Source organism: Prionailurus viverrinus, chromosome D4 (genome assembly GCF_022837055.1).
Source record: "Prionailurus viverrinus isolate Anna chromosome D4, UM_Priviv_1.0, whole genome shotgun sequence".
In the NCBI taxonomy this organism is placed as follows: domain Eukaryota; kingdom Metazoa; phylum Chordata; class Mammalia; order Carnivora; family Felidae; genus Prionailurus; species Prionailurus viverrinus.
Window position 1 is genome coordinate 37,410,531 of NC_062573.1, and position 22,926 is coordinate 37,433,456.

The 22,926-nt window shown below is 43.7% G+C and overlaps 1 protein-coding gene across 6 annotated transcripts in view; it reads left to right on the plus strand.

The window, feature by feature from the left end:
• The window catches only part of MOB3B (MOB kinase activator 3B), a 202,471-nt gene that overhangs the window by 161,367 nt on the left and 18,178 nt on the right, over positions 1 to 22,926 (plus strand). For all 6 annotated transcript variants that reach the window (XM_047831019.1, XM_047831024.1, XM_047831020.1 and 3 more), the window contains one exon: positions 5,112 to 5,314. In XM_047831019.1, coding sequence (XP_047686975.1) covers positions 5,112 to 5,314 — 203 coding nt within the window. The remainder of the gene's footprint in view (positions 1 to 5,111; positions 5,315 to 22,926) is intronic.

A 22,926-nucleotide genomic window follows, 5' to 3' on the forward strand; every position in this document is an offset into this window, starting at 1 on the left:
ACTTTTCCTACAGGAATTCTCAGATCCTTTATTTTGCGGAGATACATTGTAAACCTCTGTGAAAGCAGCATTTAAAATTTTTTTTTAATATTTATTTTAAAGAGAGCGTGGGGGAGAGGCAGAGAGAGAGGGAGACACAGAATCCAAAGAGGGCTCCAAGCTCTGAGCTATCAGCACAGAGCCCAACGTGGCGCTCGAATTCATGAACCATGAGATAAGTCAGACATTTAACCAACTGAGCCACCCAGGCACCCCAAAAGAAGCATTTTTGCAAATACATACAATCTCATGATCCTCTTTTTTTAACCAAGGATCTCCCAAGATTAGTGATTTTCAAAACATGGCTTGGGAAATACTAAAGTGAAGGGTGCATAATATCTCACACACTCAAGAGAAGCAGAGGGACAGAAGGTTGGATGTGGTCCTGAGCTGGATCAGTGGTGCCACATGTCCACATAGCCCTTTGCCCAGACCCAGCCAGTGTGCAGCCCCCTCAGCTGCCAGCCATCATTATAACAAGCCCAGCATCCGTTTGTGATGATTCATTAGCCTTTCATTCTTCCTATTGCTGGACTGTATGCATTTAAAGCAAGCAAACACACATTTTCCAAGCTCCTTCCATAAGCCAGGTACTGAGCTAAGTGCAGGTCATAAAATGGTGATCTGTTCCCTGCTACCATGGAGCCCTCAGTAACAGGATGCAGAAGAAAAGACCTGAGTTTTAGAGCCAAATAATTATCTCCTTTTAGCTATGAGGCTAGGAGCAAATACTTTCACTGAGCTAAGCCTCAGTTAAAAACAAAGCTGCAACAATAATATCACTGCTCAGGATGTCCCTGGGACTAAAGGACTTCACACACATATGTATCAGGCATCACCCAAGGATCCCTTTCCTTTGGCTCCTTGGCCAAGGAGCCCTTTCCTTGGCTCCTTTGAAAATTGGATACGTCTTAGCAGCCCCATGAAGACAAAAACCCTCAGATGGATCACTTTTCATGATCTGGCCCATCTGGGGCCTGTCAAGGAAGGGAGTGGATCAGCAGGGCTGAGTCTTGCCCTATCTTGCTGCCATGAAGCCAGTTACACAGGGTGAGATAGTTGCAGAGTCCACCAAAGGGTTAGACATCCAGTTCTCTACATCAAAGGGAGTGATCTCTTCTACCTCCCACCTTCTGAAGGCTTATTTAAAACACACATACATACATGCCACACAGACATATACATGTATGTACACACATATAAACACACAGATTCGTACATGTAACACACACTCACACATATACACACATACATACATATACACATGCACACATACATCCACAAATATACACACATACGTACATATGCACACACACACAAATCTGAACACCTGGAAGGCTAGAGAAGGGGGGGAAAGAGCTAAAATATTACACAAACTATAGGAGTGGCCCCTGAACCATAGATATTATGGAATGAATTTCCCAACTGCTGTGTAGCTTTCTTACTCTTAATCCCATGCTCTGTGAACTGAAATTTTATCTCTGGTGCAGCAGAGAACTCACTGGGGTTTCTGGGCTCCCTAGAACTCTCAGTCCAGGACTTGTCAGCTTCCAGAGTTGGCCTGAGGTGACTGGTACATGCTGAGCACGTCCTGACTTGAACCATTTGCAACATTCACTTTTGAAGAATGAATTGCGTGTAAGGGAGGGAATGGTGGAAGGGTCAGATCCAACTAAGCCGCTAGAGTCCCAAGGAATTCAGGTGAGAAATTAAAAAATAGAACTTAGTACAAAAGTTCCCACTACATACCCATTACAGTACAGATACTAGTATAAGGACACTGCAAAGCAAATGTCTTTATTTTATAATCCAGAAGAGTGAAGTAACCTGCCTATACAGCTAGTAAATTGTAGGGTCAGGACTTTAAAAGTAGACCTTGCAGATTCTCAAAGCAACTCAGCTATTCTCAAGATAATTTCCAGCCATATCCCAAAAGGGAGAGACAGAGGCAAACCAACTTTGAGAACAAAAGCAAGGCCAGAGACCAGGTATGGAATGGAAGGTAGCACCAGGAATTCAGAACTGAGCAGAATAGGAATGGGGGACCATCTAGAGACACCTAGCAATTGCCATGAACATCCTCAGTATGCCCAATAGTTGGCTTTACCTCTGAGTCAGTGTGTGGGGCCTGGGGCTGGTCAAGCAGATGCACTTACACAGCTAAAACTCCCCATGTTCTCTAGCAGCTGGTGAGCCTCCATGGAGACTGGAGGCGGGGGATGTGAAAGGTAAACCCACTGGAGGGGGTTCAGGCCACCCAGAAAGGAAGGGCCACAGAGCTGCAGGTGTGTGTTGGAGCCCCAGAGCAGTATCTCAGGTTTTCAGGGTGGTCCTGGGCTTTAGGGTTGGACAAACCTGGGTCCAGACCCCTCCTCTACTGTTTGCCAGCTGAGTGACCTTGGGCAGCTACTTAATTTTCTGAGTCTGTTTTCTCATCTTTGAGATGGAAACAATAATAATAGTACCTGTCTTCAAGTCTTGTTCTGCAAACTTAATCAGCTAATCTGTGTAAATCTCTTGGCTCAGTTCCTACAACACAGTAAGTGCTCAGTTGATGTTGGATTTTACTATTAGTCCCAGATCCCCAGTCCCAAGGCATGGGCAGAGAAAACACATTTCTCCTTGAAGGCAGCGGAGTGTATTAATTAGCCTTCCTCTTATCCCCTTGAATCTGTGGCTACCAGCGATGTGGACTTCTTTCAAACTTCTCTCTCTCTCTCTCTCCACCACTTTTCTAAGTCATATTTCTGTACCACCAAAGAGTAACCTTTGGATGCCTTGTTTCACTTAGCAGTCGAGCTATGCCTCTATCCTTGGTAGAGAGTTATACTCCAAACTTAACCAGATCTTTTGGTGTTTAGAATCAAGCTGTCTTGGTCCAAATCCCAGCCCTGCCACTTTTTAGCTAAATAGCCTGGGGCAAGTCAATCTGTGCTTCAGAGCTTCAGTATTAGCCATCCATGACATATAGGTAGTAAAGCCTACTTTGCAGATAGGTTGTAAAGGAAAAATATGTCAGCTGTTGGTATTGTCACTGTGTGGGTTACAGGGCTCCCCTTCTCATGGGAACACACTTGGAGGGGATTCCATCATCTCTGGGACTTGAGCTTCTTTGAAGACTCCAGAACCTTCCGCAGCCTGGCAGCAGTGCTTTCTGCTGGCCTCTCCTCAGCCTAGAAAACCACCCATAATTTCTGCGAGGGTCTGCCCGCCACCTCCTTCCCAGCTGTACCTTACCTCCATCCCTAAATCCCAGCATCTGTTGCCCAAACAGCTTCCATGCTATGCCTGAGTCTCTCCCTGGGTTCATTTGATAGGTCCCACTTTGTTTTTGAAGAAAAGCAGGTAAGAGTGCCGGGCCCCAGGGAGACAGATCTTGCCTCTGCCAGCTGCCAGTCATGTTCTGTCTCTCCCATCGTGTCCTGGGCGTCCCAGGTGATCCCATTACAGAGTATCTCACCAGACAGCTGCCACTGGGACCCTGTGGAGGAACAGAGAACAAAATTCCAGGCTTCCTAGGGACCAGGGCCACATCCTGAGCACACTCTCCAATTCTGATGAAAGGCTGGTTGCCATGTCTACCTTTTCTTGAGAAAGGTAACGTATTCCTTATAACAACAGCGAGGTGCTCCAGACCCTCACTGTAGTACAGAGAGAAGGAGGCCATTCCCATTTGGTGAGCTCTTACTCTGTTCTAGGCACTGTCGAAGGATTTTACTCATGTAGCACCCTCCAACGCATGCAAGGAAGGCTTTATTATGATCCTTCTTTTATAGATGAGAAACCAAAATTGCATGAGTACCACTTCTCATTCTTGAAAGCCACTGGAAATTTTACCTGTATCGAATCCTCACAACTGTCGCAACTTTTACTTACATATGGCAAAACTGAAGCTCAGAGAGGTTGTGTATCTTGCCTGTGGTGATACAGATAGAAAAGTTGCAGAGCAGGAAATCAAAGTCTGTTGGACTCACAACAGACTTGTCACCATTTTAGAACAGTGTAAATAACAAGAGTTTAAACAGTGTTTAAGAGGGGGAAAGGAAGTGGGCTTGTGGATCCTGCTGTGTGTTGCTCTGACCAGACAGCAGTAGTGGTCATCAAACAGGAAATCTGGGTGTCTCCTCTGGCCACATAACCCACTCTTACCTTCCACAAGGGGATGAAGTGGTAATAAGTAATGCAAAGTGTCTATGGAGTTTGCTGCATTTGCCCACATCAGAAACAGTAAATCTCAGGAGAAATTTGGATCAGAATTTGCACACTGGTAGCCTGTAGGCGAAATTAAGCTAGAAAGATGTCTTGTGTTGACCGTTGGTATTTCTGTAAAACTTTAATTGGTGATGTTTTAAAAATGCAACAAATTGACATAGCACTCCAAATTTCTGAATTATCTTGAAAACTCAGGAGTTCTCATATGGCCACCCTTGGCGGGAGTTTTGACACAGCAGCTCCCTCTGAGGAGAAGGTGTTTTCAATTTACTACAGTGCTCAAGGCCCCGCCCCCATCACGATGTGTCAGGGAGCGCTTGTCTCCTTGGAGCATTCCCCTCCTCCTGCTGGTTTTCTTTATGTTAATGTAAGAGGAAGATGAACTTTCTTGTGCTCTATCAAGTGGGGGAAAAACACAAGAAGGGAGAGCACACATTTGTATGTAAAAATGAATATTTTTATATAAATATAAGCAATGTATATACACACATTATATATACAGATATATACAGATATAGATATATATAGATAGCTATAGATATAGATATATAGATATATACAGATATATACACACATACACACCCATACATTTAGGTAAAGAAACCAACCTGGCCCTTTTCGTTCATTTTTTGGTCTCTTCCTGGTCATTGTTGGCATTTAAATACAACAGCATTTCAGCCGCTTTTTTTTAGGCAGGATCCGACACAGCCACCCGTGGAGAGCAGGCATCTGTAGGCTGGCCAGGGAGCTCAGGTCCATGATGCTCTCCAGCTTCACACATGTGCTCCTGGGCTATCAGAGCTTTCCCATCATGGCTTTGTTCTCCTTTTTTTTTTTTCTTTTTTTTTTAACTTCTCTAGGTGTTCCCTTCCCAAAGAACTTCCTTCAGATCTGCAAGAAGATCCTATGCCGCCTTTTCCGAGTCTTCGTCCATGTCTACATCCACCACTTTGACCGGGTCATTGTGATGGGCGCGGAGGCCCATGTCAACACCTGCTACAAGCACTTCTATTACTTCGTCACAGAGATGAACCTCATAGACCGCAAGGAGCTAGAGCCTTTGGTAAGTGTCACCATGCTACTTCTAGGAGCTCAGCCTTTTGTCCCAGCACACTGACAAACTCATGCAAAATGCTCATTCATGATGAGCCATCAACCAGAGGCCTACAGCATTAGACAGGAGTTAGAGGTCAGCTTCAGGAGCAGGAGATGCCTAGATGTCCACAGCACCCAGTGTAGTAAACCACATAGTGGTTTGTAGTGGGATTATAGTGGCAGAATGTAGTAGGATTGTAGTAGTTTGGGCTCGAGGGAGTAGCTTTAATTCTCAGCTCCCAAACCAGCCACCTATCTACTTACTCCCTTAAATGAGCATCTTTGATCTCTCATATTATCCATTATACCTCCATTCAAAGATAACCAGAAACATTCCTTTAATCAGTAAACACATATTTAGCACCTATTGTTTGCCGCTAGGCATGCCAAGTCAAGCAAAACTACCTGCGAGTAGCTTTGACTCCAGAGAGTGAGACGGAAGTAAGCGCTTTGACTCCAAAGAGTAAGACAGAAAAGTAAGCGCTTTGACTACAGAGTTAGAGACAGAACTAAGCGCTTTGACTCCAGAGACAGAGACAGAAGTCAGTGCTTGGACACCAGAGACAGAGATAGAACTAAGTGCTTTGACTCCAGAGATAGAGACAGAAGTCAGTGCTTGGACTCCAGAAACAGAGACAGAAGTCAGTGCTTGGATGCCAGAGATAGAGACAGAAGTAAGCACTTTGACTCCAGAGACAGAGACAGAAGTAAGCCCTTGGACTCCAGAAATGGCGACAGAAGTAAGCTCCAGATGAGAATACAGTATCTGAAGGGCTTTGCTTTTCGTACTGAATCTCCTGTGATGCATTTTAATGGGATATATTAAAATCCAGAACATTTGATTTAAGAAACTTAACAGTTATTGTTTAGGTGAATGGGAATTCCTTGTGTTTTCTTCATAAGGTGTTTTTATAGTTGGACTCAGTCTGTGCTTTAGAAGTGAAGGACCCTTGAAATCCTCAACATCTTTTGTAACACATAGTATCTTAATGTGGATGCCCTCATCGCAGCTATTTCTAGTTGGCTCTACTGAGTACTTATCCCCTATAATACAGAGCTTTATACTAAAATCACACTTTCTTCTTAAAACATTAAAAATGGCAGTTTTGCAACTAACTTTCTTTCAAGTCCATTTGAATAATGACCAACACAGGGCCCAGGCTATGGTCTTTTGCTAGTCCATCTTCCTTTCTCTTTATGTACATGTTTTTTAAGTATAGGTTTTGTTGTTATTTATGTATGGTGAGGCCAACAGATCAGGAAACAACTGCCATTGGAAAGATAGAGTGTTATACTCACAGATCGGAAGGCAAGGGGCACACACCATGTCAAGGTGGGGGGCAGGGCAAGGCATGGTGGGGGAGCCACCAGGGTTGGTTAGAGGCAGGGGAAACAGAGAAAATGGGGGCAAAAGCCTTTATTGGGGTTTCTCTGGGAAGGAACAGGTGAGCCAAGCTAAGCAAGATTAGAATTGACTAATCTGAATAATTTCAGGAGGCCCTGGGGATTAGGGACTGCCTTAGTTGTGTGTTACCTGGATCTGGGGTGATTTGTGGAAGGCAGTAATAGCCCTAAGGGTGAGAGGCATAGGGGAGGTGGTTGGGGCTGTGGCCTCTGGATTGATTGGTTTGTATTGGTTGGGGAGTAAACAGCTGGAGGGTGAGTTGTTTACTACATATAGGAATTGGCTAGCCCTGGGAGGGGCAGTCCCTCCGGAGTCAGCAAGGCTCTGTTGTTAAAGAATCAAAAATACAAAAAGAGAGAGAGAGAGAGAGAGAGAGAGATGTTTAATATGGTACAGTATCTGTATCTGGAAAAGAAATTGATATATCACCTTTAGAGTTTCTCAACTTGAAATCTATTATCATGCTATGAAAGTACATGGGGAAAAATATTTTTGTTTGCATCACTGGGAGTTCTGGAACAAAACAGGACTTTCTGGACACAAATAAGATATATCGTTGGCTACAGAAGTGCTCATCTTCTTCATTTTCTTTTACAACAGTTTTCTAGAAAGTTCTTGGGGGCAGGAACTAGGTTGTCTCTGAATTCAGTTGGGCAAGTAGTGTGGAAAGAAGCTGAAATGCTTCACGATTGAACTTCTCCTACTTTGTCCTGTAAAGGCAGCTGTGGGTAAACAGTACAAGAAGAAAAGGTGTGCAAACAGCTCAAGGGAGTTCAAAGGCTGGAAAGAGTTGACAAAGCTAATTTAGAAAATGTCAAGGACAAAGGAAAGAGGGACTCCAGGCCACGGAAACCAAGAGGGTGGAGAAACCATCAGGGGAAATACCTTCCCCCGAAGGTCCACCAGAAGGAAGAGGCTCCCCAAAGCACTCACTGTGCCGGTTTCACTGCCTCAAAGGAGCAGAAACAGCTGGATAGAAGCAACAGTCAGTTTCTTCTTTACGTACAAAAGCATAAAGGCCGTTCTAAGACTAAGCTGAGCGCCAGGCAGCCTTTCTTAGCCATCAAAAAACTATCATTTTCAGTAACTGAGGAAGAGCCCCAGGGATTCTAACACCTGGCAGTACCAGGAGCTGACTGAAGTGAGAGTCACAGAAAGGCTCCAAACAGCTCAGTGTTCCAGACGAGAGCCTCTTTGGAGGCATAGGGAAGACTGACTCAGGGTTAGCCAGGAATTGTTAATAGTGGAAGTGAGGAAGAAGGGTTATCAGTTTTTCCCCTAGAACCTTTTATTTCTTTAAATCTTGCTTGAAACAGAATCCTTCCTACCTTTATGCTTTCTTAATTATAATTGCAGGGTAATTAACTTTAATGCTTTTACATATTAACAAATGTTTTTCATGCCTAATTGTCTGAAATTATGTGTTCATTTTACACAAACCAAAGCCTATAAAGTTAACAGAAAAAGATACTGAGAACGTTTCTAAGGACAGTAATTATAGGGGCACCTGGGTGGGTCAGTGGGTTGAGCGTCTGACTCTTGAATTCTGGGTCATGGAATTGAGCTCTGCATCAAGCTCTGCACTGACAGCAAGGAGCCTGCTTAAGATAGTCTCTCTCTCTCTCTCTCTCTCTCTCTCTCTCTCTCTCTCTCTCTCCCCCTCCCCCAATCCCTCTCTCTCCTTCCCTCCCTCCTTCTGCCCCCCCACTCCCATGATCTCTGTCTCAAAATAAGTAAATAAACTTAAAAAAAATAATTATATAATATCGGGCTCTGGATACTTAGCATAGTCCAGTATCCACTAAGAATACTGTACTTTTGGACTGTTTTTACTGATAGGAGCACTTTCAGTAGTTGATAATGCTAGAACACCTAACTTCTAAGTTGACTATAGCAATGAACATATTAAAATCAATCATAGTATTTCAGATCAACACATTTTTATTTAATTTGCATATATCAGGTACCCTGTATGTGCAACACAGGTTACTCAGATGTTCATAAGAAGGGTATGCTTTGAAGAACTTATAGCTACAAACTAAAAAATGTAAAATAATGACACACTCATCTTCAGCCCTTGCAAAATGATAAGCAAGTCAGGCATTTTGGCTTCACATTCTAGTGTGCATTCTTTAGGATCTGATGCAGCAAAAGGCCAGAAGGGCATCATTTGAGCAGCCAGCTTCCTTTGGAACACCAGCGTTCTGAGTTCCCACATCTCCAGTGGGACATTTCTGATATCGTACCTTGGGATTGCATGAGTGTAGAACTCAGAGACCCCACCTCAGGTTCCTCTCTGCCATGCATCCACCATGGACAGCTGTACTCGTCTATTCCCAGAGACTACCCTGTAGCTTTCATCTGATGTTTACGGAGTGTCCAGCACCCCACAGGGGAGGAGATTCAACTTCAGTGCCTAACACCAGACTCAGTCTCTCTGGGTTCAAACTCTTCATTTACTAACTTGCAATCTTCAGCAAGTAGTTGATTTCTCAAAGCTTCATTTTCCTCACTCCTAGAATGGGTATAATAATTGAATTGTTGTAGACATTAAATGGATTAGTCACATGGTAAGGGCTTAAGGAATGTTGGCTGTTAAATGAGATAATGAATATAAAGTCCCTGGCATATAGTGAGCAAGGATACCCCATTTCTCCCTTCCCAGCTCCCATGGCCTTTTGCCATCTTAGTGATCCCCTAGGTATCCTTGTAACAGATGCAGTTTATCATCTTTGTATTGGTGTCTCTCATAGGATGGTCAACTCTTTGAGAATTGGGGGTATACAGGATATATGCTCGCATGCCTATATTGCCAAGTACACACCAAGTACATAATATGTTTTGAATTAGGAAGAGTACTTTGAGGGTGATGCGCCTCCATCCACAGAGATTGTATACCAATCATTCCTCCCTTGGTGCCACCTTTATCTCAGAACATGCCAGCAGACTTCCACTTCTTCATTGTGGGAAATAAAGCTTCATCCTGTTGGATTAGCAATAGAACTTAAAAGCAAAATTAGGCACAGAGCAGTGAAAGGATGTATCATCAGTCTTAGTATCATCATCTATACCCCAACTTTCAGTTAGTTTTCTGTTTTAGATTCCAGCTAGGTTACCTGGGCAGCGTTGAATGCTCTCATACTACTGCGACCAGGTGACTAACCCTCCCAGATTTGGCACTAAAAGTCTCATGTCCTGGGAAAACTCTCAATCCCTGGCAAACTGGGACGGCTGGTGACCTTCTCTGGCCTCAGAGTGGGAGTGAAATTTGGAATTCAGAAGCTGGGAAGAGGTCACTCTGGCCAGCCCAGTGAGGAAGGCCAGTGTGTGCATCCCTCCACAGGGCTTGCCTCATGGCTCCCATTGGGACCTGCTGGTCAGCGGCAGCCTGGGAACCCATTTCATCTGGTCTCCAACAGGGAGAGGGAGGCGAAGGGAGACACAGACTTGACAGATGAGCCATTTCTCATGTAAATGCAACAGCTGAAGAAGACTTGAACTCAAGCAAGTTCACAGTTGGAGGAAAGGAGCCCAAATGATGCTGGTAATTAGAAAATGGGCCAGTCCCTGATTGAATAAGCAGGCTGCTGTGGGCCCCTGGCAGCCGGGGAGTCAGCTGACAGAATTGAGCTGATCAGAATTATCATTAGCAAGCACAAATAACCAGCAGTGTTTTGTGGGTCTTTCACTAAAAACAAAAGCAGATTCCGAAAGCGCTGTTAGCATTGCAGTAGCTGGTGAATAAAAAGCTGATTAGGGAGGAGGAGGAAGGTTGTGGAGGTGGGGAGGAAGGAGGGTGCTTGCTCACCCTCGTGCACCTGCTGACCCCTGGGTGACCTTGGTCCAGGGCCTTCTCCATCTCCCTCTAGGGTTTCATTTCCTTATTTCTAACAATGAAGGTGATTGTTAAGAACCTACCTTGCAGAGGTGCAGCTGTGAGACCAAATACTGTCACAAGGCTGTTCTTTTACCTTACAGCAGGGCACTTGGGCCATAGAAGCTCTTAAATTAAATCAGTGTTTCTTAATAGGGGTCCATATGCTAGCGCATCAGAATCTTCTGGAGGTTATGTTTTAAAATGCACATACCTGGGCCTTGCCACAGATACAGCAAATCAGAATTATTGAGCTCAGGGCCTACTACCAAACTCCCTCGGTCTGCATCTCAGACTTTACTCTGCATGTGAATCACATGGGCATGCTGCCAAACTGTAGATTCCAATTCAGTACACCTGGAAGGGGACTTGAACGTGCACATTGTGCTCCCAGGTGATGTCCGTGCTGCTGGTTCCCAGACCACACTCTGGCGGCAAGGCTGTGGATGACAATTACTCTCAGATGTGAGATTTACTATTTTTAGCACTTCGTGTCTTCTCTAGGATTGGAGGTTAGCTCAATGAGGTGGGAAAGTAAAGCAAAGAAGAAAAATCTAAGGATCAGTATTGGCCAAGAATATTCCTCAAAATGTTAGTCCTGTAATGAAGAAGTCATGGGAATAAAAGGCATGGCATAGGGAATATACTCAATGACACTGTAATAGCTCTGTATGGTGACAGATGGTGAGTGAGCATAGCATAACAAAGAAGCTTGGCAATCCCTATGTTGTATACCTGAAATAATGTGACATTGTGTGCCAACTATATTTAAAAAAAAAAAAAGTTGATCTTGAGTAATGCTCAGTGAAAACAGACTTCTTTCCCTGGATCAAGTAAGTTTACAAAATGCTATATCATCTCCAGCCCTGAAGACCCACAATGTAGAATTGCAGATTAAAGACCTTGAGACGTCCTGCAGCGAAGAAGCTGGTTCAGTTTTGTGTAACCCACTCAGTTTAACTACATTTGACTCCCGCAAATTTTTTTCATTTGTTGTCACTCGTTAACATAAAGATCATGGTCCATGCAGCAAACTTTGGGTAATACTGTTCCATCTTTGTGGTATGTCTCTAGATTTTGAGTTTTCCCTCCCTGCCTCCACCTGGGCCCCTACCACACCCACCACTGCTGCATGGGGTGAGGAAGGAGAGAAGATGGAAAGAGGAAGATGAGAAGGAAATGAAACTCATCCTAGGGGAGGGCTTCAGAGAAAGAAAATAAACCCAGCCCTGTTCATTCTCACCCCTCAGTCCTTCTGCATCATTGTATCACACCTGCCACTGAGTTCTTAGTATGTACAAGGCACACAAGCATTTTCAAGAAATAGACAGTAGCTCCATTTCTTGAATTCCAGATATTCCATTAAGCTCTTTACGTATATTATTTTATCTACTTCTCACACTTGTTACCTTTACTTCAGACAAGTGTGGTCATCTGTTTCTCCGTATCTAAACCACATTCCTCTCCGTCTCTCACTGCCATTACTACCATTTTGTCACACCAAGTCTCCCACTCCTCCCCCAGTTGGCTAATTATTGAGGTCCTTGCACTAGTGATTTTAGGCTTTAGCTCCAAAAGCACCATTTAACAATGGATAATTTAGGACCAGGGCACTTTGGAGACCAAAGATTTGGAAAGCCTTGTTCTATAAGTCCTCGCCACAACCCATGTAGGCCCAAGCATATGCTGACCTTATATTTCCCTAAGGGGTGGCCAGGTCATGCCTAAACTCCCCTTGGAGATGCCTGGGTGAGTGCGGTAGCCAAGGTTGGCCTGTCGTGGCAAGATGAGATCAGGTCTGTAAAAAGAAGCAGAACCTCTCACATGAGCCAGAGCTGCTCCCCAAAAGAGCCATTGTGGGCTTTTGAAAGGAACTTTTCTTTGGAAACGTCATCTCTGCAAAGTCGTCTGTGGTGTTTCTTGTCATGCAGTTTCCTTGACTTGCGGCCAAATGGCTTGGACATGGGCACAGGCGTTGAAGAAGAAAGAGAGAGCTTCAGACTGTGAGTCTGGCAGTTCGGCCTTCCCTACAATGATGCTTCCACTATTAATGCTACGCCAGTAGTTGTCCGCCCCTGAGCAAGGCATGTGATCTCTGTGGGCCTCAGTTTTCCCAGATGTAAAAGACACCGTATCAAGAGTCTCCCCCAGCTTGAGTACAGTGATTATGACCTTTGACATGGCATGTCCCAGCCTTGTCATCTTTGGTCCAGGCTGGCATCTTCTTGCTTAGTGGGGCGTTCATGAGTTAAAGCCCATCATGCCAGCAGAGGGGGGTACACCCGGCCCAAAGAACAGCTGGAGTTTGCATTCCTGAGACTTTGTCATTTTAGATGACATGCTGTGTGTATGTGTGTGTGTCCATTGTGGCATCAGCTGGTGGTGGTAGTACAGGGCAACCTTAATGCCCAGAGCTCAGTGGATGTGCCAGCCTGAGAACATTTTAAGAGCCTTGGCAAACATACTGTAAAGTGGCAGTTTGAAAAACAGCAAAGAAATGTGGGACTAATTTCAATGAACTACATTGTACTGAGTTACTGGGAATGTGGCAAAATCAGCTACATGTCTTTGTCAGTTCTATTTATTCATCCTTTGCTGATACCCAGAGAGTTTTGCTTCTGGTCTGTGGGCTGATGACTGGTTTTAGTTTTTTGGGTTTTTCTTTCTTTTTTTTTTTTTCTTTTTTTCTTTTTTTGGTTGGGTCAGGGGAGGTGTGGTCTAGTTTATTTCAGGGCCTAAAATGTGATCAATTATAACTGAAGATGATGCCCATGGGAAAATTGTCAGCATGTAATACTGAGTAATAAAAACAAGATTCAAAATGTATTGGAAAATCACTCTAAACCTGTATCTATTAGTATGTCCTTTAGAAGCATCTAATCATAGATGAGGAAGGAAATATGGCAAAAAGTGTCCAGGGTAGTTCTCTCTTGGTGGAAATATGGGTAATGCTTCATATATATATGTGTGTGTGGATTATATATATATATATATATATATATAATTATTCACATATATATATGGATTATATATAGATAATTATTTGGTCTTTTCAAGTTTTCTATCACAAACATGTATGACTTTTATGAGAAGCAGAAAAATCAAATATTTTGCTTTCAAAGGCCTTACCAACAAAGACCAAAGCTGCACATGGTGGCCTGTGTGCCCAGGACCAGGGGTTCTGAATGTCCTCTCTGCTCTCTCTGGCCATACCCTCTGCTCCCCCCTCATAGAGCTGCCATGGCAGTGATGCTTGAAGGAGCAAGCTGGTGGTGGTGCAGGTCACTTTGTGATTGTAGTTGAAGGTGGACTACATACAGTCTCCTTGAACTAAACAATTAAGCTTTTCCTGGAGATGGAGTGGTCCCTCCTGGAGTAGGGAGTTAAGCATCTTTGTAAACATTGAAGTAATGTTTATCTTTACACTATGTACACATTTTCCTTTTGAAGCCCCAGTTTGAAGGGGAAAGATCTCGGTGAATCTAAAGCACATGGTGAAGGCTGCAGATATACCCACATATAACACGCCTGCGGTGAAGGCTGCAGATATACTCACATATTACATGCCCAGCCCTGCGGGCACCTCATGGCACAGGGTTCCGTGATCTTGATGAAAGGTTTTGGTTGGAGTTTCCTCCATCCAGATTCCTCTACTCAACTAGATCTGAAAAGACTTTTGAGGTTTTTTTTTTTTTTTAATTTCAAGTTTTAAGAGAACAAAAGCAGGGGGCACCTGGGTGGCTCAGTCAGTTGAGTGTCCAGCATCAGCTCAGGTCATGATCTCACAGTTCCTGAGTTTGAGCCCCACAACGGGTTCTCTTCTGTCAGTGCAGGGCCCACTTCAGATCCTCTGTCTCCCTCTCTCTGCCCCTCCCCTGCTTGCTCTCTCTCCAAAATAAAATAAAAATAAACAAAAATAAAAGATAACAAAAGGGATTCATTGAAAAGAGATTAATCTAGACCATGGAATGGTCTATATGCACGTTATTAAACTTAAGCATATGTGTATGTACAATAACTACAAATAATTTTTAGCTGAAATTATCATGTGGACTTAGAGTTAATTCCAAACCCTTCTTACTAAAATATTAGCAAAGCCTGAAATCAGAAGTAACTAAATAACTAAGACCACCCTGGTCTCAATCAGACTCTTGTATTATCTTCCCCCGCCCCCCTCAGACAGGACCATTCTCTTCTCCTATCCCCAGGAACCCATGCCCCATCTTGTTTTACACCACCCTGTATCTCTGGTTTGATTCTTTTTTATGGAAGTTGATATTCCAATCACAATGAATTAGTCTTAAAATGCTATTAGTGTATTTCCAGGGGTACCTGGCTGGCTTAGTTAGTAGAGCATACAACTCTTGATCTCTGATGAGTTTGAACCCCATGTTGGGCATAGAGATTACTAAAAAGTTTTCAAATATATGTATTTCCATAGCTGTTGTTATTCCTGTTCCAGTTTTCCATTACATACTTCTGTATCATGCTTACATGTCAGATTATCTTCCAGTTCTGTAAGTATGCCCACTACAGCAGCCTAAGAATGCCTAGGCTTACAGAGCACACACTGGCTCATCTCTTTACCTTGGCTGAGTAGGCATGGTTACAGACTGCCTCTGAGTTTTAATGGAAGAGAGTCATTTCTAGACCATTCAGTAAACACTTATTACCTGCTGAATATGTGCTGAAAATCAGGGTCCCTGCTTTGAAGGGGTTCACTGGAAGATCCCCTCCTACTCTGTCATTAGTGTAACATATCCCAAAGTATTCTTCCCCAAATCTGCTAGTTCTAAGGGATGTCAGAAGGTGTTATGTGAAAGGGAGTTCCATGGTCACATAACTTGGGAAACAGTGAGTTAATAAAGCTGTTCTGGGACGGGGGGCACCTGGGTAGCTCAGTCGGTTGAGCGTCCGACTTCGACTCAGGTCATGGTCTCGTGGTTCGTGGGTTCGAGCCCCACGTCAGTTCTGTGCTAACAAACAACTCAGAGCCTGGAGCCTGCTTCAGATTCTGTGTCTCCCTCTCTCTCCACCTCTCCTGCTCATGCTCTGTCTCTCTGTGTCTCTCAAGAATAAATAAATGTGAAAGGAAGGAAGGAAGGAAGGAAGGAAGGAAGCTAGCTAGCTAGCTAGCTAGCTAGCTGTTCTGGGGTCCTTAATACCCTAACATGAATCCTAACCTTCCAGCTAAAGCACACAATGTGCAGATTTATTTGATCAGGGAATCCTCTCGCTACAGAGAGTTTTGTGTTTCTAAAGCTTTGAAATACCCTTTGGGAAATACTAACTACTCAGTCTTCTGTAATCTACTTTCTGTATTATGAGCTCAGTTCTCTTCTGGCTGCTGAGTGTCTGTTAATAGACATTTTTTGAAAACCTATACCGCCAGACACTGTGCTGAGTGCCAGTCATATAAGATGCATCTCCATTTTAAAGAATGATTTTATTTTCCTAAAGTTTATTTTTTTGAGAGAGAGAGTGTCAGGGGGAGGGGGAGGGGGGCAGAGAGAGAGAACGAGAGAGGGAATCCCAAGCAGGCTCCACACTGTCAGCACAGAGCCTGACTCAGGGCTTGATCTCACAAACAGTGAGATCATGACCTGAGCTGAAATCAGAAGTCAGATGCTTAACTGACTGAGCCACCCAGGGGCCCCAAGAAACTCATGCTTTTAAAGAATCCTACCCTTTAATCCATTACTTAGAGCCGTACCATCCAATACAGAAGCCACTAACTACTTGTGGCTACTTAAAGTTAAATTAATTAAAATTGAGCTAAAATGAAAATTAGTTTCTTAATCTTACTAGCCACGTTTCAAGTGCTCAAAAGCCACATGTGTCTAGTGGCTATTGTATAGTGCAGATAGTAAACCTTTCCATCATCATGGAACCTTCTGTTGGACACCGCTGAGGTAGAGGGTTTATCTTCAAGAATTCCTTCCTACAATACACTGTTAATACCCTGTCCCACCACCAGTCGCTGCCAAATATGTTTAAAATTGTCCCTAGGATGCCTCAGTAAGACATTGGCATTTAGCTCCTCGCATGGTCTGTCTCTTTTTGCTAGGCCACTTTTCTCCTACCTAGTTTACAGATGAAAGATAGATAAAACTTGAAATCATATGTTTAGTGTTTCTCCCTCGGTGCAATGTCAGATCCTCCACCTCAGAGAGCAGCTCCATACCTCGGGACTGCTGTTGGTCTCTGGGGCACCAAATCATAATTATACTTCATTGTGTCTGCGGTATTGGAAATTGCTACAGTATGTCAGTCACAGTAGGAATTAATTCATCTCCATGAGCGTTTATGTGAAGATGTGAATAGTCAGTATGGCTTGATGCCCATAGATAAGCCTGCCAAATTTTGGCTGCTCTGTGTGGTCTAGACTAGTTCAAATTTCCCAGCCAGATAAGACTAGATTCTTTGGCTCCAAAAGATGTCAAATGAGTATTGGTATTTGAATGCGGGAAGGTTTTATTTATTGAAATATAACAGTATGTCTTCTCTCACCACCCACCTGCTCCATCCACCCCATAAAAGCATGAGGATAAGAGTATAGCAGTCCCTATCCTAGGGGCTTGTGTGGTCTTAGGAACACCTCTTCCCATGAAATAATTTTATGCATAAAGTTCAGATATATAGGCCACCAACAAAGCCAGTTAGGCCATAGTGTAGTTCTATAACATACTATGAATCAATATTAGTTCCATGATGTTAGTGGTAACGGATTCCTATGACATTGTGAATGTGAGTGTACCTGGACTAATGAATAAAAAATAAATGCATACAGGTAGGTCTGGATTGAAAAAAAAAGAGAGAAATACAGACTACTCGAAAGGAGTAGAATTAGTTCCTTGAATGGGCCTTGGCTTCTCACCACCAGGCCAGAGATCCATGTGAGCCCTTGATCACCATGTCCTATTGAGTCCTGATCAAGAGTTTGCAGTGTAAAGCTGCAGTTTTATTGTCCCTTCCTCAGAGGGATCTCCCCTCACGCTATACCACATTGGGTCCGTGCTAACTGCTCGCTGAGCCCAAAGAGGGCAAACAAGATGGAAGCCACCATATTGTTAAGGACTAGTATCAGAAGTGATAAACAACCCCCCCTCCACCATTTTCTTTTCCTTAGAAGTGAGTCATTCATTCCAGCCCACACTTAAGGGGAGGGCAATTAAGCTCTATTTATTGAAGAGAGAAATATCAAAGAATTTTCTAGTGTGTTTTTATTTTATTTTAATATTCTTTTGAGAGAAAGAGAACAAGAGACAGAGCGCACACACATGTGTGTGCAAGGTGCAGAGGGAGAGAGAGGATCTTAAGCAGGCTCCACGACCTGAGCCCAAATAGAGAATCAAACGTTCACCCAAATGAGCTACCCAGGCGCCTCCTCTAATATATTTTTAAACCAGAGACCAAATGTACTTAACAGGTGATGTTTGCCTTTGGTCCATGCATTGCCCTTTCTTCTTTCATTCCCCACATCCTGCAGCTCAGGTCTGCTGCCTCCCCCAGTGCGCTCGTTCCTCCAGAAACCACCTGCTTCAGTGAAAACGCTTGTTACCTCAGAGTGGTGGCAAACTCCTCCCCTTCCTAGCCAAGCTCCTTATATAAGACAGTCAAGCCTGTTGTGTCAGTAATCTGCTCTCCGTCACTCCAGAAACTTGCCCTTGAAGTAGTGCCCTGCAGCCCTGTGTGCTTGCCTTTGAAACAGAAGAAACAGCAAGTAGTATAATTCATGTTACAGACAGATCTCAAAAACATTGTGCTGAGCAAAAGAAAACAGACATAAAAAGTACATACTGTTTGATCCCATTTGTATCAAATTCTAAAGCAGTCTAAACTAAGCCACGGTGTCAGAAAGCAGGTTGGTGGTTGTCTGGCACCAAGGGTGTGGGTAGGGGCTTGACTGCAAAGGGGCAAGAGGGAGGTTTCAGAGGTGATAGAAATGTTCCATATCTTAATGTGGTGGTTACCTGGGAGCATATCCATATCAAAATTCATCAAACTGTACGTTTAAATAGAAGCACTTTAGAAGACCAGTCTACCTCGATACACTTTATTTTTAAAGTTTGCTTGGTGAATGCATTCAATTTATTTTTTAAACAACGTCAGGATTCACCAAACCGTGTTTTGACAGGTCTTTGTTGAAAACTTTTGTCTCCCTGCTGCCTGGGTGGTTAACAAGACAAACTGAAAGGAAAAGTAGCAACTTATCCCTAAGGGCCAATTAGAATATAGTTATAAGAACAGAAGTAATTCCTGTCACAGAGACAGTAGCTCTCCCTTCCCTCTGGCAACCAGTTAAGAATGGTTGTTTCCATAATTTGGCTATTGTTGAAAGCACTGCTATAAACATAGGGGTACATGTGCCCCTGTGCATCAACACTCCTTTATCCCTTGGGTAAATTCCTAGCAGGCTATTGCTGGGTCGTAGGGTAGTTAATTCTTTGAGGAACCTCCACACTGTTTTCCAGAGTGGCTGCACCAGTCTGCATTCCTGTAAACTGTTGTGCTGCATATCATCTGGGGAGGTTTCAGAAGGCTTTTCGGTTCTCAGTCTCCATCCCAGGCCTATTAAATTAGAATCTCCAAGGGTGGGGCTCCAGCAAAGTAAAACTCTCTAGATGGCTCTCATGTGCTCACCAGGTGAGCCCCAGGGAGATGGAGTATGGTGCTTCTCAGACTTTTGCCACACAAGAACACCTGGGAGCTTGTGGAGGATATATACATGGGTTCTACTACTGGAAATTTTGATTCAGTCGTTCCGGAATAGGACTCATGAAATCTTCATCTTTAATAAAGCTTCCAAGTAATTTTGATGCAGGTGGGCCAGGCATCACACTTTGAAACTAATACCATCCAGGAGCACCTGGGTAGGTCAGTCGGTTAAGCTTCGGACTTGGCTCAGGTCATGATCTAACGGTGTGTGAGTTCAAGCCCCGTGTGGGGCTCAAGCTTGACAGCTCAGAGCCTGAAACCTGCTTCAAATTCTGTGTCTCCCTCTCTCTCTGCCCCTGCCCTGCTCATGCTTTGTCTCTCTCACTCTCTCAATCATAAAAAAAAAGAAAAAAATTTAAATAAATAAAAATAAGAAACTAATTCCATCAATTCCCAAATTTCTGGGCAGAAATGGAATCCAACAAGATGCCTAGGCTGAAGAATGACCCCCTCATCTTGATTTCTTAGATGGCACCCAGACCCACTACTTTTGTTTGTTACTTTTGTTTGTTCAGGGTCACGTTCCTCCACCCCATCCCTTCCCCCAGAATCACTCCATATCTACACTCCATACCCTGTCTAAACCATAATGGTGTTTTTGTCGCGCCCCCCCCCCCACCAATGGCACCAGTCATCACCACACTCTAGAAGCCCATCCCTTCCAGACCTCACCATTTCAGCATAGCACCTCGTGTGTTGAACCCCCATCACACAAACCATAGTGCCTCCAGGACCCTGTGCTCCAGGCATATGGCTAGGCTCTGGGGATATGGTGACAGGTCAGTCTTGGTCCTTAACTTGAGTGTTCCTACCTGTGGAGAGGTCTGAACGGTCTTAGTTTTCCCATGGGTAAAATGAGGGGGCATAGCCCAAATCAGTGATCCTTAGCAACAGGTTCTGTGACCATGCAGGGTGAAGCCAGAGCCGGGATCTGGGACCCTTCCTCCTCTTCAACTAGATTTGCTATATTTTTTCCTTAATGGCTTCTGTGTAAGATTGCATTAGAAGAAATGGTTTCTACAACTAAAATAAGCTGTAGATCCACTGGATTAGGGGAGATTTCTATATACTTCCAGTTCTGGCACAGTGTAGATCCAGAATGAATAAAATGTCCACCGGCTTTTTTTTTTACTTCATTTATTCATAATAGTATAATTATTTTGAAACAGGTTTATAGTAGAGATTTATGTTTATGTCTTATTAAAGTATTTCAGCATATAAGAACTTTAAGTGGCCGGTAATAACTATATACTTTTAAAATTGTATATGCTCAGCATCTGAGGATATAATAATAGGGAAATTTTTTAAATAAAGCTATGGACCAAGTGCTGTGGGATATGTGTTTATGTATTTATCATTTATTTGTTTTTTAATGTTTATTTATTTTTGAGAGACAGAGAGCTAGAGGGCTCTCTGTCAGGGAGGGGTGGAGAGAGGGAGACAAAGGATCTGAAGAGGGCTCTGCACTGACAGCAGAGAGCCTGATGTGGGGCTCGAATTCACAAGCTGTGAGTGTGACCATGACCTGAGCCGAAGTCAGACGCTTAACCGACTCAGCCACCCAGGTGCCCCTGTATTACCTTATATAATCTGCACACAATTCTGTGAGATAAATACTGTTTTTATCTCCATTTTAAAGAAGAGGAAAATTGGACAAGGTGTGAAGTCACTTGTCCCATGTCACATAGCCCTGTGGAGTCAGGAGTTCAACACATGCATTCTGACCCAGACACGGCCTTCACTGAGGCAGAGTTTTGCTCAGAAGCACACTAACCCAAACGGTTTCTGATAATCTGCAGCAGCCAGGTGATTTCCTAAGGTTCTGACCCTTGGATAGAACATCATCTGGCTGTGAGGCCACGGTCCAGTCACGTCAACTCTCTGAGCACGTGGAATGTGAATTGTTTAATGATTCCAAGGAGATGACAGTGTGTAAGGAGCTGGCGCTGAGTGCTGGAGCAACTAAAACGAATGGCACCTGCCTCCAGAAGTGTAATGTCTATAGATCAGATGACCCAAACCCAAAGCCTACAGAGTCCAGGCAGGGAGCAAATGCGAATTAACAGGCAGGCCATAAAAAATAGGAAGCTCTGGGAGCAACCTCCATGCACCTCCAGCTCATGGTTTCATTGCGGGGGGAGTAGGGACCCAGAGTTTGCAAATCAGAAGAAATTGAAGCTCCAACATTTTAGGTGAACTCTTCAGAATTTTAAATGGTGGCAACTTATTAGAGCAGTTCTTGTATTTTATTTTATTTTGTTTTGTTTTGTTTCATTTCATTTCATTTCGTTTCGTTTCGTTTCATTTCGTTGCACTCCATCCCACTCCATTCCATTCCATTCCATTCTCTTCCATTCCATTCATAACCCTAGAGGCCTAATAAATTCTTTCTAGGAGTGCACTTTACCTAGTAGCCATCATTTTGCCCTCCTGCCTTTTATAGAGCCTCTGGACAGGGCAGAGCAGGGTCTGACCTATTACAGTCTGGCAACACTTTCACACTTGCTTGCACTTAAGTGTTACATTTAGAGTTTTCTCATATCTTGGAAGCCCAGAACTTCCAAACCTATGAAGTGAGCATCGGTGTGTGTGTGTGTGTGTGTGTGTGTGTGTGTGTGTGTGTGTGTGTGTGTATGTTGGGTGGTGTGCACGGTTTGGATGAAGCAGATAAGAGAGTGGCCATTTGATTGAGTTGGTGTCAGTTGCACACCATGCTGCTCTGTGCTCATCCCCGTTGCCGGTCTGCAGTGACTGTATTGCTGGAGGCACTGAGAGACACAGAGCACATCTGTTCCTTTGTCGTTGACTTCACTTGACACGACCAGTGTCATCGCCAGTTGGCACTGAGATTGTTGACCCCGTCGCTGCCAGGCCCAGGGCCGCAAAGCAGCTGTTGTTATTGTATACATTCGCTCCAAACAGTGGAGCCTTCAGAAGCCCCGCCATGCACCATCTCTGCTCGGGGAAACTGGCAGAAAGTACCAGAGTCCTCACAGCACACACTCAAGGGATTTTATCTTATTAATCTTTGAAAAACATTGGCAAATGGACAGGAGTCAAATAAGATATTTGACCACATCCAACGTATGTTGGTTTTAATTTTATGGCCTGCTGATGGAAGAGGTAGATTTTTCATGAAGTTGGCACTCCTATCCATACCTAAATCCCACTTCTAATAGAAGGTTTCTATTGTGGTTTTCTCTTATTTGGAACTCTCTCCTTCTTTGACAGGGACAGCAGCCTTTGTGCGTGCTCTACCACAGAGGAATCTTGATAGGTACTCGCGCGTGTGGTTCTTTCCTCTGTTACTGGCATAAGATGTTAGAGTTGTGAGAGCTTCTCAGACAGTTACCCTTTATTTTGGCTTCTGTTGCTGCTGCAAGGGTGCTTGGCATTTTGTATCAATAGATCATTCTAAATGGAAAAATTCTGGTGAACATTTGTTTCCAATATGAACGGCAATAATAGAGGGCATTTAATTAGCTGGACACAAGTGTGCACTTGGGTACATAGGCACACACACACACAGACACACACACAGACACACGCATTTTTTCTGAGAAAGCTTCAGATCTTTCAAAAC